The 22,719-nt window shown below is 49.4% G+C and overlaps 3 protein-coding genes across 3 annotated transcripts; 1 reads left to right on the forward strand and 2 right to left on the reverse strand.

Annotated features, from left to right (window-relative positions):
- Positions 1–1,174: 1,174 nt before the first annotated feature.
- POSPLADRAFT_1140505 (hypothetical protein) lies at positions 1,175–4,537 on the forward strand (the record flags this gene model as incomplete). Its single annotated transcript, XM_024485183.1, has 8 exons — positions 1,175–2,059; positions 2,113–2,179; positions 2,235–2,323; positions 2,374–2,895; positions 3,062–3,169; positions 3,219–3,901; positions 4,293–4,433; positions 4,492–4,537. The coding sequence occupies 8 exons, from the start codon at positions 1,175–1,177 to the stop codon at positions 4,535–4,537; spliced, it is 2,541 nt and encodes an 846-aa protein (XP_024340483.1).
- A 1,286-nt stretch (positions 4,538–5,823) lies between these two features.
- On the reverse strand, positions 5,824–6,114 carry POSPLADRAFT_1106916 (hypothetical protein; the record flags this gene model as incomplete). Its single annotated transcript, XM_024483299.1, has 1 exon — positions 5,824–6,114. A coding segment is annotated over one exon (291 nt), but the record flags the coding sequence as incomplete, so codon positions are not given.
- Positions 6,115–15,375: 9,261 nt separating this feature from the next.
- On the reverse strand, positions 15,376–16,346 carry POSPLADRAFT_1140497 (hypothetical protein; the record flags this gene model as incomplete). Its single annotated transcript, XM_024485181.1, has 3 exons — positions 15,376–16,098; positions 16,148–16,236; positions 16,292–16,346. 3 exons carry the CDS (start codon positions 16,344–16,346, stop codon positions 15,376–15,378), a joined length of 867 nt encoding a protein of 288 aa, XP_024340485.1.
- Between the last annotated feature and the right edge of the window lie 6,373 nt (positions 16,347–22,719).

Raw genomic sequence — 22,719 nt, forward strand, 5'->3', positions numbered from 1 at the left:
TAGTTGTGATATCAGATGCGCCGTCTGAGGCGCGGGAACCGTGCCCCACTGATCGGAGAGACACACTGTTAAGGTCGCATATGGAAGCACGCTTGTCATCTGCTGATTCGGAATCGCACAGTCAGTCTGCGGCAGACTCGACTCAAAGGCACGAAACTCACCTAGGACATGTTGAACGACTTGACTTGCGCGAAGCATTCCTAGGTGAAACGTCTATCTGTTCGCCTCAAAGCCATGTTCTCACCGCAAAATGGCGACCCGAGTGACTGTGAATGAGACTGCTCAGAGAGGAGTATATCATGACATCGACGACAAAGCTACAGTTATTGACTCGTTAAGAGTTTGCCAAAGAAAGCTAGAATCGACACGGCACACCGCCCTTGTCTGCCGAGGGCTTCAAACATTCTCAGAATGATGCATATGGAAGACTTGTACCTATATCATGTACAAATCCAAGCCTTATGATTAAACAGATCCAGATGGATTCTGATGACGAGCATGGAGGTCAGATACGAATGTCTTTACATTGTCAACGTTTCGTTCGACATATCGACACACTCCCCACTAGGGATTCTTCCCAAGATGGTGCGTAAGACTCTATACTGAGGAAGCGACGATTGCAGCACTTTACGACAATCTCAGTCGAGGTGAACGTGCCCGTAGAGGTCATTCTGCATCATATGGAGAACTGAATCAGGACACGGAAACAGCGATGTAGTATTCCGTGATAACAAAGACTTACGTCTCTGCAGCAGTCGAATGTGAGCATCTCTGAAATACGAACCAGACCGCAGGGACAAAAAAACGCACCCGACATGCATGCCAACTGTGCGGTCCTCACACAGGAGGCTTGAAACGTATTCTGGCATGAAGCAATCAAAGATGCTGGGTTCGGCGTCTCACAAACCTCATGGGACTCACAAGGCTCACAAATATCTATGCGACTGCATAGAAGTGATGTACGCACCCGAGGAAGCATAAATGCACTACAGTAGATCGACTACACCAGTCAAGACGTGATTGGCCTCGGGGTTCTCCGAGAGTAGCGCTGACTAAGCACCCGCTAAGGGCACTGGTGGCGCGCGCTGTTCGCGCTACACCATCGTCACTATCCCGCCGAACTCGCGTTATAGTCAACACAAAAATGAATGTTCTTAACATCCTTATTCCTGACATGTTCTATATGCTCGCTGCTGAGCACCCCCCACGCGAAAATACTCCTGCGCTTTCGGACGACACTGGCAGCTCCTCTTCGCGCGAAAGCTCTCCACCGGCTACACCTGTCTCTGGACTCAGCCGTGCACCATCTATCTCTTTTGATGACGATTCTAAGCATACACCCACTGGCGATGGCACGGATATCAAGATTGTCGAACCAGACGCGGACTCCTCGCCACCAGAAGACATCACGCGTCCGCTGAAACGGAGACGGCTGGCGGACATAAGGGCTGATGAATTGCGCGCAGAGACAGTGCTGCCGCCTGACATATTGAGTGACGCCACCAAGGCGGATTATGATACCTCATTCTGTCCTGAGCATATACGCATTGGCGACTGCACAAGTGCCGGGGACGTCAAGCCCGACTCGGATGCGGTGCACCCGTCTCTTGAACACGTCTTCCGTCCGTTGAAACGGAAGCGACTTGTGGACATGAGCACTGATGATGCTTGCGCAAAGAGGGCGCAGACGTCCGATATCTCGAGCGGCGCCGCCAACATTGAGGACAGCGCCTCATTCGATCTTGGGCATATACCCATCCACGACTGCACGAAAATCAGGGTCGCCGAACCGGACGATGTTCACCCAGTCTCCCCCCACATTGACCTACACGCGCCACTTGAAGCCATCGCTCGCCCGCCGAAGCGAAAACGGTGTGCAGACACGACGACCGATGAGGTCCGTGTTAAGAGAAGGCGGTTGTCTGACAGTCCGAGCAACGCGTCAAAGCTCAAATATGGGGGTCCTTTCGGACCTCATCCTAGATGCATGATCACGGGTTGCGCCTCTGCTGAGGTGGAGGCGTGCTATATCCTGCCTCCCGATATGCCTCAGCCGTTGGTGAGTAGGGTGATTACTGCTTCGACGTCGCGGCTAAGAAGGCAGCTTTGTAGGGTGATCTCCGCACGCCTAATGACATTAGTCCCGCCTATTGTAGCGCGCCGGCGAACATCATATTCCGTGCGTGCTTGCTCATATCTAGCCCCTTCTGCCTTCTCTTACAACCCTCATGCAGTTCGACACGACCTCCGCATACTATGGGAAACGAATCGCCTGCTGATGATACCCCATCCCGATCATATAGACCACCCCGATACCCGCCCTGTATGTATCGTACATCCCCTCAGGTGGTCGCTGCACTCACCGTCAAGTAGGCCTACAAATACTGCGTCGTTGTAGAGGATGAGCACCCTTCAAGCTCGTGCATCCCCAAGGATTATACCATTACACCTCCAGTCGCGACGGCTTGTAGCTCGTATCGCTCGCTGGGGTGGCACGAGCTGAGTGCGAATCTGCATCTGATGACAATTCGAGTGGGTCGTGAATTTATCAAGCGACCGCTCCACTACGAGCATGTGTTACACGTGGACGCTCTTGCGCATATACCCGTAATCAGGCTAGCCCACCTAGATGCAGTCAAGCCGGTCTCCCCCCACAATGAACGAGAGTCGTCAGTGGAAGGCATCCCCCGCCTGTCGAAGCGGAAACGGAGCTCAGACGCAGAGACTGATGAAGTCCCTGCAAAAAGAATGCGAATGTCGGTCTCTGCAAGTGAGGCGTCCGAGTTGGAGGACGGTGTTCTTTTCGGACCTCACCCGAGGTGCATGATCACTGGCTGCGTGTCTGCTGAGGTGGAGGCGTGTTATATATTACCTCCTGACATGCCTCAGCTGTTGGTGAGTGGGCGTGTCCAATTGTCTGGCTTTGTGGCTGACAGGGTAAATCGGAAGATGGATTACATGACGTTCAACATGCGTACCACCTACAACTTCCTCCGTTGCCACACACCTGGAAATATTATATTCCGTTCGTGTTCTGCAACGTTCTCTCTGTTCATTGAAGCCTCACATACCGCACGCAGTTCGACGCGATCTCAGAGAACTTTGGGAGACAAATCGCTTGCTGATGATACCCCATCCTGATCACTTGAACAAGCTTGAGTATTGCACTGTACGTATTTTATGCGCTCCCGGCCAATCGCGTGCTTATGATCATGCAGGCGTACAAGTATAGCATCATCGCAGAGGAAGAGCACCCTCCAGACTCGTGCACAACCATGAATAATATTATCACACCTTCCGTCATGACGGCTCCTTGTTCATATCGGTCGCTCGGATGGCATAAACTGAATGCCAATCTCCATCTGATGATATTCCGAGCAGGCCAGAAATTGAGCAAGCGACCGCTGCACTACCGACACGTCTTGCGGGATCTGCTGCCCCCAAACGAGGTCGATCATGCATACAGCATTCTCGAATGGCATGTGACATGGACTGCCCCCTTGCCTTGCGAACTGGTACCCGACAGACGGTTGTGGGCAACGGGCGAGCTCTCAGCCTGTCCTAAGAATTATTACCGCCCCTCCAGCAAGCAGTATTGCCCTCCCCTGTTGGATGACGACACTGTCCGCTTTCGTCGCCAGTTCCGGCCAATCCTTTCAGGGATAAGGAGGAGACATTTTGGCGACACTAGTGGGAGCAGCCAGGATTACATCGGAGACGCTGAACGGGAAGTCAGCATTCGTCAGTGGTGTCTGGATTGTGATCACGCTCGAGATGAGTGGATGACGGGACCGCCTGCGGAACCTGAGGATGCAGAGTTGCTCGCTTATCGACAAGAAGAAGCTGGTGATGTACAGCCTGTTGTGCAAGACCTTTGGCAGCTCGAAGATCATTTCTCGAGGTACGCTCTCTGCCACGTTTGCAGGTGAATGTTTGGCTGACGTTCCTGTTTCAACTCAAATGCTATACAGACGCGGTCCCAAGTTTTAACACCTGGCACCGTAGCGCATGCTGCCAGAATTGCAAAAATGCCTGTCAGGTCATGACCACCCAGAATGGTCTTTCGGAAAATCTCGTCGACCCGCTGTCGCAACTAGAGCTTATGTGATCACATTGATCCACAGACTCAGATGTACTGACCCTGGCATCTCCGACCCTCACGGATAAGCAAGATGTGCTCCCTGGCCGTGCATTGCGATCGTTAGCAAGGGGCGGGAAGTGCACTTGTAGTGAAGAGCATTCCATTGCCTTGGTTCCTTCATTCCCAGTACATTCTCCCATGATGCCTGTAGCTCTTGCGGCATCGGCTGCATCTCGAACTTTACTTCCGGCCGTGGCGATGATATGCAGCTACATGCGTGGCGTTGGCGAGATGGCGTGCGGCATCTACCAGGCGTCGGTGCATACCGTCTTGCTTCTATTGAAAACATCCGGTATGTCCAATCCGTGTTCCGTCTACTCCGTTCTCTAATGTCAGCACACAATTTCTAGTTCTTCGAGTAACAACTCCCTCGCAATATGGCTCCACGCGGTGTAACCACAAGACATCAAGATCTGACTTCGCCCCTAGAAAATCGGCTATGCCTGGCATGCTCAAAAATGATGGGTCATGCTGCATCACAGCTGCGAGCAGCAGCATGATATACAATGCGAACTCATGAGACAATATACCCGTATGTACAATCGGCAGCAATTCGATGTTGGTGACTGACCGGAAGGCATCTTAGGCCCAACCCTTGGGCATCGGATTTTCGTATGGCTATCTGCCTGTCTTCAACCAGCAGGAAGCGGCAGTCGATTTGTGGAATACAAGAACTGCAAGCATGTGGGATCGTCGATGCTGATCGTTCCTGCAAATCATCTCCTCCGGCTCTCGATCCCGCAACTACCAGTGGTAGGCTCTGAGCTTCAGACAGAATTGTAATTCATTTCTCTGCCGTAATGACTAAATATGGCAGCTGATACCGCTTTGCAGAGATGGTGGCCGCTGTGGCCCAGCCTTCTCTGCGTGAGGTATCTCATAAACGAGACAGGCGATATTCTTGAGATAAGTATGGCGGAGTACACGGCTTCGTGTACGATGAACACGTCAATCTAAGACGAACCTATGGTACGTTCCTTCATGTGTATCTGATACTTCATCTCACACGAAGCTCAGGACTTGTTGCTGCGATACCCAAATTACATGATAGACAGTCAGAACAATCTGTCCGTAATTCCTCGCCATACGCATCACTCGACTGATCCTGTCAACCGCCCCAGACACCTCCTCGTGTTGTCGCTAGCAGTCGCATCTGTCGTTCAGACGTAGGCCGCCGGAGAGATTAGGTAAGATATACATCTGTTGGGTTACACACGCGCCTCCTGATCTAATTCTACGACTAGATTCGGGTGTGCTACGAGAACGAGCCACAGCACAACCCTCAGCGGTAGCTTAGTCGGACTGTGTCGCTGCGCTTATATACCCTCTCTTGGACGATCGCGACTGAGTGCGCATCTTGTAGTCCAACTTGTCGTTTATCCTCGTCACTGGCGTGAGAACTTATCCTATATGAGGGCAATGCTGTAAGCTGATTTCTTGACCACGGCCTAGGACCCGCTGACCCGGTCTTCAAGACTGTCACCTCCATCATTTTAGCATCCTCCCAGTCGTAGTTGTAGATCTTCTCTGTGAACTCGAGGCTACATTGATCTCGTGGTCGGACAGGCCGACCATCCTCGGACTCAGAATAGTGACGAATAGTTCCAGATACCATCAGTGAATAATTCGCCCACACACAAGTATTTTGGCATACGTACGATGACATAACACTGCCGCAACGTCAAGGAAACACAAGCGTCCCTGCACGACCTGGTGATCGCTTTATACCCCACCGCTTCCTCGCTGGATAGGTTAAACGAGTGCATTCCCGTGCTCTCTCGGTCGGCCTCGCATTTCAAAGAGCTCACGTACTTGGTGCCCGAATAGCTCACGAGCAATACAAGCGAAGCGACTGCGTGGTCCATGTGCTGAGATTGCCGCCTCGACCCTACCAAGGAGGATTTGCGCGACCTGGATTCAGAACCGATGACACAACCGCCTAGTATGTGGCCCGGCTTGCTTGAGCTCACGTTCCGTGTTCAATCTTCCTAGTCGCTATGCTTTATCATCGCGCCGCGCGTGGAGCCCTCCTCCGGCCACACAAGCACTCTGGTCTTTCCCCGTGCTTCGGATACCTCAGATACCTCGGCATCTCCTCTGGCTTTCGTAGATACTCACTCGATCAGAGCGTTTTCTCTTGTAAACGTGTTTGGAGCATGCTCGTCCTGTTAGCAGCCGTGCTGGCCGTACTCACGCGCCGTGCGAAACCACACGCACGGGGGTTGGGCACACAAATATGGGACCTTGAGCAAAGTAGCCCTGTGGCATTAGATCATACACGCTTACCCTGTCTCTCCCTCGCGAACAGAGGTAGAGCATGAGATATTAGAGTAATCGATGTTCTATCACTATTCGGTCGTCTCATCTGTAGATCTGTAGTCAATCAAGTCTTCACCTGAGGGCTTGTTGAGATTCGGAACATAACGAGAATGGTACGTGCACTGCGATAAGGTCGGGCGAGCTCATTCAGATGAAGAATTGCGCTACCTCAAGATTGAGAGGCGCTATTTGACAGCGGTCAACGACTATGCAAGACACTACCTAATTGAAATAGATTTCTAAGAGTGCTATGTGACAAACGGACCGGTCATTGTGAGTTGTTGCCATCGATAGCATCGTTGAGAGTGAAGACACGAGCTCTCAGGACTCGGAGGCCAGTTGAGCTTAAACGTGCCTGGCCCATCGTCTGCGGGAAGACTCGTACCAATGAGTACCTCAGGGCATACATGATAGAGGAGACAATTAGGAACGCGGAATACCTCCTCGCAGGCTTGCTGTGAACGTGCCCTGGCTCGCAACGTGTGGGATGGGACAAGTTTAGACTTTCAATGATGAGGGGGCTTACAATGAGGCTGAGCATGAGCGCTATGGCAAGTGCGCGACTGTGAGGTCAGTCAATAGTTTTCTTAGATGTTCACGCGTCGACGAGGAAGCATAGCCGATCAGCGGTCTATTGGTCTAACGAAACGCCGCTCAAAACTAGCTGTGTCACAGAATGAAGCAGGAAACGGAAACACGACAGGACCACACATACCACACTGCATTGGAGTGAACAACAGCTATTCGTAGGACGAACGTCCTTAAAGAGCGAGTTAACAGGCCCGTCAACTAATCCCCAGAGGACAACGTTGCCCATATCACCCACTGCGATCCTGATTATGGTGTGCTTGTATGCTCTGTGTCTGCCAGAGAATTGACAGTCTCCTAAAGATTCCAAGGGGCTCGTATCTCCTCTGGCGCGTGTGAAATCGTTACCGCAAGCTAGGGAGCCAAGGGCGTAACAAGGATGAACTTAGTCAAGATGATTGTCATCTGGCGAGGCCGCTGATACACGAATTCCGCCTGACGCAATAGCACTAGCTCCATGTGGCATTTCCTGTACATATTCGTCGAGGCGAATTTGGCGAGCATAGTCTAGTCAATACACCGTTCATGAGCGTGTGGGCAAGGAGAGAAACGGCAGGCGCCCAAAACCAGACGCGATCGATCGGCCAATGGAATCGTCAGAGTGGAGCGCGACGAGTAAGTAGCTTCGAGCGATGAATCCCAATTACTACTTCTGCAAGAGAGGCTGCGCGCCACCGAAAACAGCGGAGTAGATGAGACTACTCGGGCTGCTCCAACAACTAGCATCTCCGAAGTTCGGTCCAGGAACGGGTCAGAACCGTCCGAACCCTGAACCGAACCTGCGGTTCAGGTTCGGTTAAGCTCGGTCCACGGATTTCCCCGACGGTTTGGTTCACAGCCATCAAGGACCGGTCCGAACCGTGAACCGGAATCAAGTCTCGCTGCTCGCAAAAAAATACTTAATCAAGTTTGAAATACTATTTGATATTAGTCTAACCAACAGACAATGTCTCGATCTTTCCACATGACCAGCGCGTGCTGCTCCCCGAACAGTGTCGTGATGCATACCCTGCCATCCATCGGGGGATGCCGCTGCCTGCCGAAATAGGCAGGCTTACATAAGCTAAGATTGGCGAATGCAACAACTATTACGTGTCACACCTTGCATATCCTTTTCAAATGGTGAGTCTCTTGTATGTCTATGTGTAATACTTATAGTGTGACCCCAAAATTTAAAACTAACATCTTCTATATAACCATTCAAGATTTGAAGGTTCACCAGGTTCGAACCTGCTCCAAACCTGCCGAACCCGTTCAGAGGGTTCGGTCCAAGGTTCAGTCCAGTTCAGACTAGTGGTATGTAGGTTCAGTTCAAGGTTCAGGGCAAGAGGCCCCTGAACCAAGCTAAACCAAACTTCGGAGACACTGACAACAACCATCACAAGTCGTGCCACACACATCTTAAGGCTCCAACCATTTCATTTGTTTACTATCTATAAACAGTTTCCACTGTTTACTATATATATTTATTTACGGTCAGGGCATAGACAGTAAATAGATTGTAAATAAATGGTATAAACAGTTGGGGGTCGGGGATACCAAATATAGTATATTCCTGCCATGAGGCTACTGCTCTCTGGTACTATGGAAGCCGATGTGAGAACAATGCTGGAAAGACCACTGGCAGACAATGTCCTCGATGGACAGGGATCAATGGTGGATAAGGTTACAAACCAATGGGGCTACCTATGGTGCACAACACCTACATAAGTCCTATTCCCACATCGGCGCACGACCACGTGACCCGGGCCGGCAGCGACGCTTGCCCAACATACCCAAAAGTCAACAGCTGAGTGCCTTACTTACTTCTTACTTTACTTATTGGTTTGTTCTTTGCAAAACATGATCACAATCCCGGCAATTCCAGTTATGCAAGTAGCTAGTCAATTTTTCTGTCTGGGTTCATGCTCACTTCTCAACGCACCTGTGAACCTTGTATGTACATTGTTGTAGTATGTAGTCTGAATGCTCACATATACATTTGTGTTTCCTACCCCACACGCACATCAATTGGATGTCCAATGCTCTGTTCCTGCACCTATCATACAAGCGATGTGCACAAAGCATTGGATTAGGGATGGTTTGCTTAAGTTATCATAGGTATTTTATAACTGTATAAAACTGTTTGCAAACAGTTTAAAACCATCTGTCTACTATTTACCATTTATTTACACTTCAGCTGTAAATATAAACTAAATGGTTGGAGCCTTAACACATCTGACCCATTAACTGCACACTTGCACGACACATACTTGCCATGACTGACTCCTATGCTTGGCCTTACCATAGGCCTCCTCATCCTGACCATCCACTCCTTGTCCTGCAGCCACATGCTCCAAGCCTTGGATCCAGAGCACATCCATGACAATCCCCACCGCGCCCTCAAAGTCCCCATTCTTAACACTGTCCATCATCATATTCGCGCTCAATTATCCCTTAGCACAGGTATCCCTGCATATGATGAACTAGGTACAGATACAGTAGACCTTTTATTGTGCAACAAGCGGCATGCAAGCTCACTCATCTAGGACTCGTGTCATACATCAGGAAAATGGGAAGTTCTCTGAGACGCTGAGTCAGCACTTCCAGAGTGTTCATTCGGCTTCAGTGGGCTGTTGAAACACGCTGACCCGCGTGGTCAGGAACGAGCTCGCAAGCTTGGGCGTGCGAGTAGCCGGGGGCCGGAGGCCCCTATCATAGTATGTAACGACCGCGCACGATGTATGTACACTACGTGATTGTCCCTTATGGGCATCACTACGCCCGTGGACAAATGCGCCCCACGCCAATGTCACACACCAAAGCAGTTTGGCACAGATACATAAATAAAACAGTCATATACACAAACTATTATGCAGATGTCTAATATACCATTTCTTCAACCATGCACTATACGCTTAATGAGGACAAATAGGAATGCTAATCGGAAATATCCACATACCAGCCTGAAAACTGTAGGGCCTAAAACCACCGAGCTTCCACCTCATCAAACTGCTGGTAAATATGTGCCAGCCATGCATCGAGATGCTTCTGCTCGCGCTCCCAAATACCCAGATGACTGGAAACCCCCATCACTGTATCTAATTGCCCATCGTTCTGGACTAGGTTGACATAGTCATCATCTACACTGATCCTCCACAAAATCAGTGACAAATAAAAAGAAATAAAAGAGAAGATAGGCACCAAACCATATCAATCGACGACAGCATCACTTGATCAGCAATAGAGCATCCTAGCCCACTGGAATTGGTATAAATGTCACTGGCAGCCACAGAGATAGAGGCTATGAGGAAGGATTGAGTAGTAAGAAGGAACAAGGAGCAAATAAAAGAGATAGAAGGCCAAATAATAGCAAAAGACAGCTCAGAAGAAACAGGCACATGACCCATCTCCTAAACAGGAAGGAATGTGACCGTGGGAAACTGCCTTATCTAGAAATACTTGCCTAACTTGGCAATACAATTCCCACAAGCTTACAAAGCAAACGAGGCCATCTGAAGTGATTTGATGATTGGTTATAAGAAAATGGAAGCGTTGGAGTGGTATTTTGTAATTGGATGATTTATCTTATGACCCTGTTCTTGATATTAGTAATCCGCTGAGTAATCCTCTATCCTGTACATATATAAGGCTGCCCTCTCTGCTGAGCTGGGCAAGCAAAAATCTCTTGAGCAATCAAGCAGGTAGACCTTTACCCTCTAACTAACTGAGTGAATTGAAAGCTAGTAAGCATCTCTTGAGACAAAAGGGAAGCTCGGCACTGTCTATAGGGTTTCCATCACTGTCAAATCACCCTTGCTCACTGTCTAAGCACTGTTCAATGCTGTCTATCAAGTAAAGTCATCTGGAAGCTGTCTAGTAGTCACTTCAGCAGTGTACAAGCCGCCGTATAAGAAGAAATATTGACTGTCAGGTACCGAACACCTGAAGTCAATCCTAGTTGGTGTTAGTTGTTAGGTACTGGACACCTAAAGCTACACAATATATAAGCTGAACTAAGTGAGATCTAGTAGTAACACCTTGAGCATGTTATATTAGGTCATACCCATCACCCGTAAGCCATTCAGGAATAAGAAAGGGTTAAGAAATTTGACCTTTTGAAACAAACATACCTCCCTTCAACTAAGAACAACTGTGATAGCCTGGTATATTGTAGCCTTACCTGGTGAACTGCAGGAGAAAGCACTTTCTCACTTGACACTGTTCGCACCATTGTTCCAACATGGGTGTTCTCAGCGTGTCAATGCTCCAGTGCTCAGAACAACAAAGTTTTGACATTGTCTCACTTCAGCAAATTTCCATCAGCGCATCAGCGGGCTTTAGTGCCTTCAGCGCAGTCAGCAGCTCAGTATGACAAGGCCTTTTTGTTAGATTACACAGATTTACTAGGCATATAATTTCTGGCCAATTAACACATATTCCCAATTGAGCATGAGCACCACCTGCACGATGCATTGAGCACCTCCTCGCCATACAATCAAAAAAAAACTACCAAATGAATAAATTTGTGCACATAATACATGAGGAGAGAATGTGTATGTATGACAGTGAATCAACCAAGAAAGCAGACTCAGAGATAGTACATAGCCCTTGTTCGAACTCGGTGTATGCTGCAATCGCACGCTGTGTGGCCTCTCGACACTTCAAGAACTCATCTTGTCTCTCCTTTGCAATGGCCTCCTTGATGTCGCACTTCCTCTTGGCTTCTGTGGAGACCTTGGCCTGTGACTTACCCAGCCTGGCCATATATGTGGGGTGTGAATCATTTGTCAATCAAAGTGAGTATTGAGGCTGAGACTCCCCACCAGGATGGACAGCAGCAGCTGGTGTGCTGGCATCAGTGTGCGAGGTATTTGATGCTGTAGATGGAGACATCTGGTACAGTTGTCTTGCTCATCATCTCACATTAAAGGCCCAGAGGTAAGTAATCACTCACTGATGAAAGCTATTCCGAGTCACTAATTGTTTGCAGGTAGAGGAACAAGTGCAACATCGATGGTTGACGTTGAGATGCTGAAGCGAGGAGGACGCATGGGCCATGTGTCAAGATGTGCTTGTTCGGCTGCCTGTACTTGGTAGGTGGACACTCGCTTGCATTTGTGGACTCTCCCACCATGTTCTACTCATTGCCCCCCTCTTTGCGCGTGCGTATGGACTTTGCACCAAAGTTGGTGCACCTCATAAAACCATTGTCGATATTGCCTGTTTCAATGGTGGGTATTCAGTATATGCATGTATGGGTCATACATATTGTATTCTACATGCAGTGACAATTAATGCTGGTGTTCCGTGGTGCTGTAATACCCCACGATTTTCATTTCTCTTACTCTTTAGACACATTCAATTGGTTCTATATTAATAAATACAGATTATCATTCACACGAGTTCCAACTTCCTGTACTAGCTTAATGGTGTCGCATAATTAGATAAATTATTAGGTAACATTGTAACTAATACATAACGGTCTGCTGAGGCGTGCTGAGATGCTGAATCCACTGAAAGAAGTGACTGAGCCAGCTGAACAGCTGAAATCGCTGACGCGCTGAACTCAGCGCGTCAGCGACCTCAGAGCGTCTCAGAGCGTCAGCGGACTTCCACTTTTCCTGATGTATTACAGAAATCGCCGGTCCGTTTGTCGCATAGCATCATTCAAAATGTATGCTAAATGACTCCAATTATGTAGTGTATTGCATGGTTGTCAACGCGCTCTACATCCCCAGGTAGCGAGATGTCCTGGTACATCAGTGATCGGTCTATTGACGAACGATGCGCCCATGTACATAAGTGTTCTGGCACTGTCGCAAAGGCACACAGGACCGCTTAAAGATCATCGAGGAAGCTCCACGCGTCCCTGCACGCTCAGGAGACCGCTTGATACCCCACCGTTTCCTTGCTGGACAGGCCGAATGATTGCTTCGCCGCGCCCTCTCCCCGGTTCCGCACTCTAGATAGTCCACGTACTGTGCGCATAAATGGCCCAAGATCAATCCAGCATGAACGACCGCGCGGCCCATATGTTGGGATTGCCGCCTTGACTATATCAAGGAGGACTGGCGCGTCACGCACTGAGACTCGATAATACAACCGCCCAGTATGTGGCCGGAACTGTTTGAGTTCACGTTTCCTAGCCTTCTCGAGAGTTCCCCAAACTGTTTGTATCTGGACTGTTGTGTACATGAGAGAAGCACATACTCGGCTTCCTCGTTCAGCAATAGTACGATGCGCTCGTTGGACGAATCCTGACGCCTCGTGCCGTCCTCAGGAACGAGATCTTCCTAATCGCTATCCTTTATCCTCGCGCCGCGCATCGAGCCATCATGTGGCGACGTCGGTGCTCTCTTTCTCGTCGATCCATCGAACCCAACTGCACGTCTTCCTATGTGAATGCATAAGCAGTCATACGCGCCGTACTCAGTCGTCCCTTTGTGAATCCACACGAGCGGTATTTCGGCACACAAACATGTGTCCTTGAGCAGAGCCGCTCTGTAGCGTCAGATCATGAACGATTAACCTCTTCTCCGCAAGCAGAGCTGGGCCACGAAAGGCGAGGTTCGTGAATGGTCTACCTCTACTCGGTCGTCTCATCTGTAGGCTCCTAAGTCTGCACTTGAGGGACTGCTGGAGTTCCGAGCATGACTGGAATGGGACATGAACTGCATGTAAGGTCAGACCGACTCAGCCGGATGATGAATCAATCAAATCTCGAGGTTATAAGAACGATCTGGATCCACGACTGGGAGGACGCCGAAATGATGGCGGTGACGGTATTGAAGACAGAATCAGCGGTTTGTATGCTGGGGTCAAGGAAGAAACTTACAGCATTGCTCTCGTATAGAGATTCTCACGCCAGTGACGCGGACAAACCGCAGATCTGTTCAGAAGCTCCGCATTCATTGGCGGGCGTCCGAGAGCAAGTACACACGTACGGCGTCACAGTTGGAGTGTGCTGCCGCTCATGGTTGTGCTGTGGCTCGTTCCCTTGGCACACCCTGATCTAACAGTGGGATTGAATCAGGAAATGCGTGTGGCGTCCACCAGATGCGCCTCGTGCCTAATGTCTGCCGCCGCCGACGACTGAATTGCAGATGCGACTGTTAGCGACGGCACGAAAAGGTATCTGAGACGGTTGACAGGATCAGTCGAGTGATGCGTATGGAGAGGAGTTACGGACGGATTGTTCTGACTGTATGGTATGTGGTTTAGGTATCGCAGCAACAGATCCTGAGCCTCTTGTAAGATGAAGTTCCAGACGCGTATGAGAAATTGTACCATAGGTCCGTCTTAGATTGACGTGTTTATCAAATACGAAGCCGTGTACCCCCCCTCGCCTGTCTCATTTGTGAGATACCTCGAATCACCTGGTTGAAGAGCGCCACTTACGCAGAGAAGACTGGGCCACAATGGCCACCATTTCTGCAAAGCGGTATAAGCTGCTTTGTCTGGTCGTTACGGCAGAGAAAGGAATTACAATCCTGTCTGAATCTCAGAGCCTGCCGCTGGTAGGTGCGGAATCGAGAGCCGGAGGAGATGATTTGCAAGAAGGATCAGCATGGACGATTCCACATGCTTTTAATTCTTGTGCTGGTTAAGGTCACACAGATTGCCATACGAAAATCCGATGCCCAGGGGTTGGACCTGGGATGCCTTCCGGTCAGTCACCAACATCGAATTGCTGCCGTTTGCACATATGGGTGCATTGTCTATTGGTCCGCGATATAAGCCAGAGCTTGATGTCTGGTGATTACACCGCATCCAGCCGTATTATGATGGGCTCATTACTTGAGAAGCTAGATCTTGTGTGCCGACATTAGTAAATAGAGTAAGACGGGACACGGCTTGAACATACCGGATGTTCTCATCGGAAGTAAGGTGGTATGCACAGACGCCTGGTGGACGCCGGCCGCGTGTCATCTCATGAACACCCCGCGTGCAATTGCATACCGTCTCCGTGGCAGATAGCTCGAGAACCAAGGACATCATAGGGGAATGCACTAGGAATGAAGGGACCCAGGCAGCGCAATGCTGTTCAATACAAGTGCACTTCCCGTCCCTTTCCAACAATCGCCACGCACGGCCAGGAAGTACATCTAGCTCATCCGTGCGATTGGATATGCCAGGATCAGCTCATTTGTGCCTGTGGGTCAACGTGATCACATAAGCTCCTGTGGTGGCGGCGGGTCGACGGAGTTCTCCAGCGAGGATCGTTTTCCAACAGACGACACTGGATGTTAAAGGCTTGACGAGCATGTGCAAACCGTAGAGACATAAGGTACGGGGCTAGCTGTCAAAACCTGGGACCGTGTCTGTGAGCATTTCAACAAGGAACGTCAATCAAAAGTTTGCCTGCAAATGTGGCAGAGAATGTACCTTGAGAAATAGCTTTCCACCAACCAAAGCTTTTGCACAACGGGCTGCACATCGCCAGCTTCCTCTTGTCGATAAGCGAGCATCTCTGCATCCTCAGGCTCCGCAGGCGGTCCCATCGTCCACTGATCTCGAGCTTGGTCGCATTCCAGACACCACTGACGAATGCTGACTTCCCGTTCAGCGTCTCCGATGTAATCCTGGCCGCTCCCACTGGTGTCGCCAAGACGTCTCCTCTTAATCCCTGAGAGGATTGGCCGGAACGGGCAACGAAAGCGGACAGTGTCGTCATCCAACAGGGGAGGGCAATACTGCATTCTGGGGGGGCGGTAATAATTCTTAGGACAGGGTGAAAGCTCGCCCGTTTCCCACAACCGCCTGTCAGGTACCAGTTCGCAAGTCAAGGGGGCAGTCCATGTCCCATGCCATTGGATAATGGTGTATGCATGATTGATCTCCTTGTGGGGCAGCAGGTCCCGCAAGATATAGTGGTAGTGCAATGGTCGCTTGCTCAACTTCTGACCAGCTCGAAATGTCATCAGAAGGATATTCGCATTCAGCTCGTGCCAACCGAGCGACCGATATGAGCAAGGAGCCGTCATAACAGAAGGCGTGATAAGATTATTCATGGTGGCGCACGAGTCTGGAGGATGCTCTTCCTCTGCGATGATGCAATATTTGTAGACCTGCATCAGTGTGAGCACGCAATTGGTGAGAAGGGTATACAATACATACAGAGCAATGCTCGAGCTCCTGCAAATGATCAGGATGGGGTATCATCAATAAGCGATTTGTTTCCCAAAGTTCCCGGAGGTCGCGTCGAACTGCATGCGGTAGGTGAGGCGGAAAAGGACAGAGACAACGTCGAGAAACACGCACGGAAAATAAAATTCCCAGGTGCGTGGCAACGGAGGACGTTGTAGTTGTAATACATGTTGAACGTAATGTAGTCCATCTTCCGGTTCACCTCGTCAGCCACAAACACCGAGGTAATAGACCTGCGCACTTACTAATAGCTGAGGCATGTCGGGAGGCAGGATATAACACGCCTCAACATCAGCAGACACGCAGCCAGTGATCATGCATCTCGGGTGAGGTCCGAAAGGAACACCGTCCTCGACCTTGGACGCGTCACCCGGGGCGCCAGACATTCGTACTCTCTTCGCACACATCTCATCAATAATTGTGTCTGCACATCGTTTTCGTGGCAAATGACAGGAGCGGCCTTCAAGTGGCGATTCTTCTTCGATGTGGACAAACACCGGATCGATCGCATACGGATGAAACTTGTTTGTGTGGTAGTTTCGGCTAAGTATATGCACAGAATAGTCATCATGATGACTCGATGGAATGCAGTCGGCTATAGAATTGGGTGAAGAATGTGCAGAGCTTCCCCGCAGCGAAGAGTGGCCGCCCAAAAGCTCAGGGGTCCTCAGTTCGCGTCTGGGGTGGCCAACAGCAGAGACATGAGCCATGTGAGAGACATAGCTAGTGGAAGCTTCCATTTCCGCGTCATGGATACCGCAAGTTCATGGCAGGTAGTGGTTGTGTTGGACCAACAGCGTGCGCCACTGATACCTTTGGGTGATTGCTTAGTCAGCACCATCGCCAGGATCCACAGACGACGCACAGTATGCGTCGTGGTCACCTACAAGCGGGCCTTTCGATGTTATCGCTACAGCAGCTCTGTGCAGCGAGCCATTTCCGCTATTGCAGCATGCGTTGAGCTATGGCACTGGGTCAGGATGCCTGCCTGGCGAGGCTCCATGGTGGTGTGGTGGCGTAGGCTAGTCTTGCGGCTTCCGGACTCCCTCCAACACGTGGTAGTGTCCTGAATCTCCGATATGTTCACGGGTGTGACCTCCAGACTCCTACTTTTTATTTATTTCTTTTAAATCCAGTTTTATATCCGCTTGAGGGTGCTGCCCTATGCCGGATACTACGTGCATGTACATAAACGGGCTATGGAGTAATCTATCATGGGCTGTCCTGGAGCATCGTTATGGGGTGCACGAGCTGTCTGTCTCACAGGGGATGAGGTCATTGGGAGCGCGAATCTGCGCGATCGGGGCAGTGCGTTGCTGTCGATGTGGGGAACCGTGTGAGGGTGAGGAAAGGAAGCGTGGGCGCGAGGGAGAGTAGCTAGAGTGCAGTAGGTAGGTATTATGACATGTACAGTAAGGGTTAGGTGGATAAAGGGAGTAGAAGGGGAAAGGGAAGACGGGAAAAGGGGGGGGGTGAGCTGGGTGTGTAGGAATTGGGTATCATAGTGCAGTCGTAAGGTTATCCCTGTGTTTGTGCTGCTCGGAGTGCATTCTGGTTCGGTCGTCCTGTCCCGGCCGTAAAGCGGCCGGTTGCTTTGACGTAGTCGAATTAGTGATGTGCAAGGCCCGGCTCGGCCTGAAAGCCGGGGCTACGGCCTGGTTTGAGGCGGCTCGGGCCTGCCAGAATCTCAGGCCAAGCCCTAGTAGACGGCTCAGGCTCGGCTCGGCCCGGCTCAGGCTCAGGCCACGGCTTGCTAGTAAGAAAGTGTGTTCTATTCAACCATCAAGATGAGCAATACAAAGCTGACTATTGTTATCTGCGACTTCGAGGACATCAACTCAGTCCTCCTCTGTCTCTGTAGTATATTCCAAACCATCTTCAAGAGGCTCAATCTCGTTGGTAGGTAAAATATCTTTGCAGAACAAATACAGTGTTCAAAGAGCGGGCATGAGATACGGAATTGACAAAGTTTCCTGGTGGTTCAGCTATGTCCAAAGTAACAGTAAACCTTCACTATATTGCCTTTCGGGTGACAAGAATCTCATCTCATGGGTTATGAGCTTCCATATTTAGATATGATGCTTACATAAATACTATACTGTATCACTACATTTGGTAATATACCTGTCACGACTTGGGGTCAAGCGACAGGGGAAAGCCAAACAAAAGGATGCTGGGGGCATTCGACTGATTCTCACCGAAGCGATGGTGAGCAGGGCTCAAACCTAAGGCTAGGGACAAGGTAATATATTAGTTAAGTGAAAGAAAGAATACATGAGGGCTTACTGACCTAGGGACAAGAGGTCGAAACTGAGGTCCCTAGGGCAGCAGAGGCTGGCTTATATACAGGAGAGGTTTAGAGGAGGCTGTGCGCGCTGGTCTGTGCGCCGCTGGTCCGTGCGCAGCATGCTGACACAGCCCCGGGGGCCGGTGAGTCATCATGGCTGTGTCAGCGGAGCCCGAGCTGTGCTGGGCACTGCTGTCCCATCTAATCTAATTGTACAGTAGATAAGGACTTGTCCATTCGAGCATATGGTACAGAGGTCGTGGGTTCGAGCCTGCGAAAAGGAAAAAAAAATAAAAAATGGCTAGACACCATGTCAAGTCATGACATTACCCCCCCCCTCAACGGCGCATGACCTCATGTGAGGTGCCCTTGCCCATCCCCCACCTGGAGCGGCATCATGCTTCAGTCAGCGGTGAAGGTATTGGCTGAAAGTTGAAACCACCAAAGGTAGCAGCATTGAGATGGCGAGGGGCATTCAAATTCTTCTGGTGAAAGTCAGCTATGAGGGCCGGCGCATTCGCAACATTGCGCACCGGTTCCCATGATGTATGCGAGTCATCATAACCCTTTCACTTAACGAGGTACTATAGCTGATGCCAGAAGATCCTCGAATCCTTTATCCGCTCAACCTCGTACTCCTCATCGCCTTCAATCTCAATGGCGGGTGGTTCCTCTGGCTCTCGGCCCAGGATCTCACTATGCATGTACTTGCTAAGCAAGGAGACATGAAACACCGGGTGCACAGACACCAATTTTGGCAGAATCAACTCATAATCTAAGTCTCCGAGCTTTTGCTGCATGGCATATGGTCCAAGGTGCTTGGGACTGAGCCTCTTGCTTGGCTGTTTCAGCTCAAGGTTCCGAGCATCAAGCCAGACCTTGTCCCCCAGTGCAAAGACCAGTGCTTCCTGCACGTGCTTATCGTAGTACACCTTCATCCGTTCAGCTGACAGCTCTAGCGCAGAGCGCGTATCATCGCAGATCTCCTTCAGGATCTTAAGCTGATCTGCAGCCACGGGCATTGTGGACATCGGATTGATCTGCACCTGGATCTCAGGGTGATAAGCCTGATTCAGAAAGAAGGGGGAGTGCCTGGTTGCCGAGTGAACTCTATTGTTCAACATGAACTCAGCAAGCGGCAGCTGTTTTGCCCAATCATCCTGCCTGTGGCTTGTGAAAGCGTGTAGGTACCGCTCGATCTCCTGATTCCAGTGCTCGGTCTGGCCATCTGTCTGAGGGTGGAATGCTGTGGACAGCACCGGCTCAATCCCCAGTCCCTTGTACACCGCATGGAGGTACTTTGACACAAATTGGGGTCCTCGGTCTGGTAAAGCGGTCAGCGGTAACTAGGATCAAGTCGAATCCATCAGACTTTGGCAGGCCAACAATCATATCAGTGGTGATGATCTGCCATGGGCGCTCGGGGATCTTGTTCAGCTTCAGTGGACCCTGGGGCTTGGCTGGGAATGTCTTGGGATGGTTGCACACGTTGCAGGTGCTTACATACTCATTGACAAATTTGGACATTCCCGGCCACCAGTAGTTCCACGACATGAGCTCAAGGGTTTTGGCACGATCACCATGACCGGCAATTGGCGAGTTGTGGTGGATCTTGACAATATCCCGCCGGAGCTCCGCATTCTTCGGGACATACACGCACCCACGGAACAACAGAAGCCCTTGTTCGGCATTCCACTCCTCAAAACCCTTTTGCAGCCGAGGCAGTGTCAGTTGATAAATGTGATTCTCACGTGGTTTGCTGGGTAAGACCTAGATATACCAAGCTATCACAGTTGTTCAAGGGGTGAGTTTAATCAGTGGTTTCTCCAATTATTTCTCACTTGATAAATCAGCACTTACTTGGCTCAATGACACAGACTATGAATGATATATGATATACCTTATTGACTGAGGAAGTGCTTAGCTTTCTTGCTAATGCACACAAACCAAATTGACTGAGAGCTTGAATTGGCTTGAATTGGATTGTAAATTGGCTTGTAAATTGGCTTGAAGACCTCTTTCCAGATGAAAGAGGTTGGGCTTGGCTTGATTGACTAACTTGAAGAGTCTTCCCAGATGGAAGAAGCTATGTAGAGTGAACTTGAACAGTAGAAGATAAGACCACTTCTGCCAAGACTCAGACTTAAAGGCTAACTATCCCTCAGGCTTCTGAGCAATAGACTAGTTCTTATATAAGCACTGAAGACTTTAAACTGAAGTTGAACTGTATCAACTTAAGATTCAGGTCAGTGAGCTTCCTAGAGTATTTATCCCAGGAAAAGTAGCCATTTAATTGGGGTGAAAGAAGGCTCCTTATATATGTACATGAAATCTGCTGATTAATCAAAAGGAAAAATAGAAAACAATCTCCTGAAAGAAGTCCACCAATAGAACATGCGATAGCACATTTGTCAGCCTTCTTCTTCTGCTGACTGAGCCTCCTTTCTGCTTAGAAGTGTAGAATTGGTCATAATTAATCAGCAGAGGTAGTGGTGCCACTACACTAAGCTATGTGATTGGACCAATATGATGTAGAGCTGTGTTAAGACTGTGCTGAAGCTGTGCCAAAGCTATGCTGAGGCTGTGTACTTGCTAATATGTCTTGCAAGTTGAGATCACATGATCCTGAGGGGTGCTTAGTCATATTATTTCCCATTTTGGTCATCCTTTTTTTCCATTTTGTTGTTTTCTCCTTGTTTTCTCTGTAGTTTCCTTGTTTTCTTTATGATTCATCTGCTACTACCCTCTGTCTGGATTGAAGGGATGGATCTATGTGTTTCCAGATCATGAATTATACTATGTGGTATTTGCATGGTTGTATTTATATTTATTGTTATTTGTGTGGAGGGGGGTATCATGGATTTGGATATTGGAAGCACAGACAGGATATGTTCTTCCACATGTCTGTATAAAAATAGAAGATAGTTTGTAGTCCTGTTGTGAGATCTGGAACATGTTTGTTTTTGTCAACTGGTTGAGAGATGAAATATTTGAGTTCTATTTTATATGAGCTACTTCCTATAGTGATGACAGAGGGTTTTCAATTCATATTTGATTGTTATTTGGGCATGATGATAACACTGTGCCATTCAGTGACCCCTGATAGAATACATTTTATAGGAGTAGTTATGCTCTATAGCTCAGTATGATACAATGGTCTATACTCCTATATCGATGCCTGACTCGTAGACGGCGAGCGAGGACTTATGGACAGTACGTTGTCCTGAAGATCGAGCGAGGAAGTCGAGAATGACCACTACCCCAAGCGAGGAGGAGCAGAGACTTGAATGAATAACTAGGTTGAACTTAGGGTTCGACCGAGTAATGGTACAACTACTTATACAAGTACTGTCTATGCACGGACCACTGTATCTGTGTGGTTGTGTTAGTAAGGAGAGAAATGTAGTGGTACGATACCCGATACGAAGTGCACACGGACCCCATTATGTAAGCTACATAAGGTGAGCGCTAAGACGGGCGCCAGTATGGGTGCTAGTAGTACAAGAAATAGAATGGAAAGATAAATGTTTCACAGTATGGTAGTTTAAAAGACTTGTATGGGTTTAATTCTTCCAGTTGACTTTTCCAGTTAGGACGAAATACGAAATGAAGAGTATTTGCTTCCAATATCAATGTTCAGGTGCCAAACACTTTTGGCCTGTGACAGCGGCCCGAGGTTCTGCACCTTTCAAGTGCCTTGGCCACTACCCAATCCTTCTCTGAACATTCCCTGATGCACCTCAGATGATACAACGGTCTATACTCCTATATTGATGCCTGACTCGTAGACAACGAGCGAGGACTTATGGACAGTGCGTCGTCCTGAAGATCGAGCGAGGAAGTCGAGAATGACCACTACCCCAAGCGAGGAGGAGCAGAGACTTGAATGAATAACCAGGTCGAACTTAGGGTTCGACCGACTAATGGTACAACTACTTATACAAGTACCGACTGCGCACGGACCATCGTGTCTATGTGGTCGTGTTAGTGAAGAAAGAAACGTAGTGGTACGATACCAGGCACGAAGTGCGCACGGACCCCATTATGTAAGCTACATAATGTTCAACCTGCGGGTGAGCGCTAAGACAGGCGCCAGTATGGGCGCTAGTAGTACAAGGAATAGAACGGAAAGACAAATGTTTCATTACCCCCCTACCAGAGTCGAAGTCCCATTCGACTACTTACTGCTCACCGTCTCCATACAACTCCCAATCTACGCCGTCGTCCTCCTCTTCGTCGAACCACTCCTTGCGTG

This window comes from Postia placenta, assembly GCF_002117355.1.
Source record: "Postia placenta MAD-698-R-SB12 unplaced genomic scaffold POSPLAscaffold_5, whole genome shotgun sequence".
Classification (NCBI taxonomy): domain Eukaryota; kingdom Fungi; phylum Basidiomycota; class Agaricomycetes; order Polyporales; family Adustoporiaceae; genus Rhodonia; species Rhodonia placenta.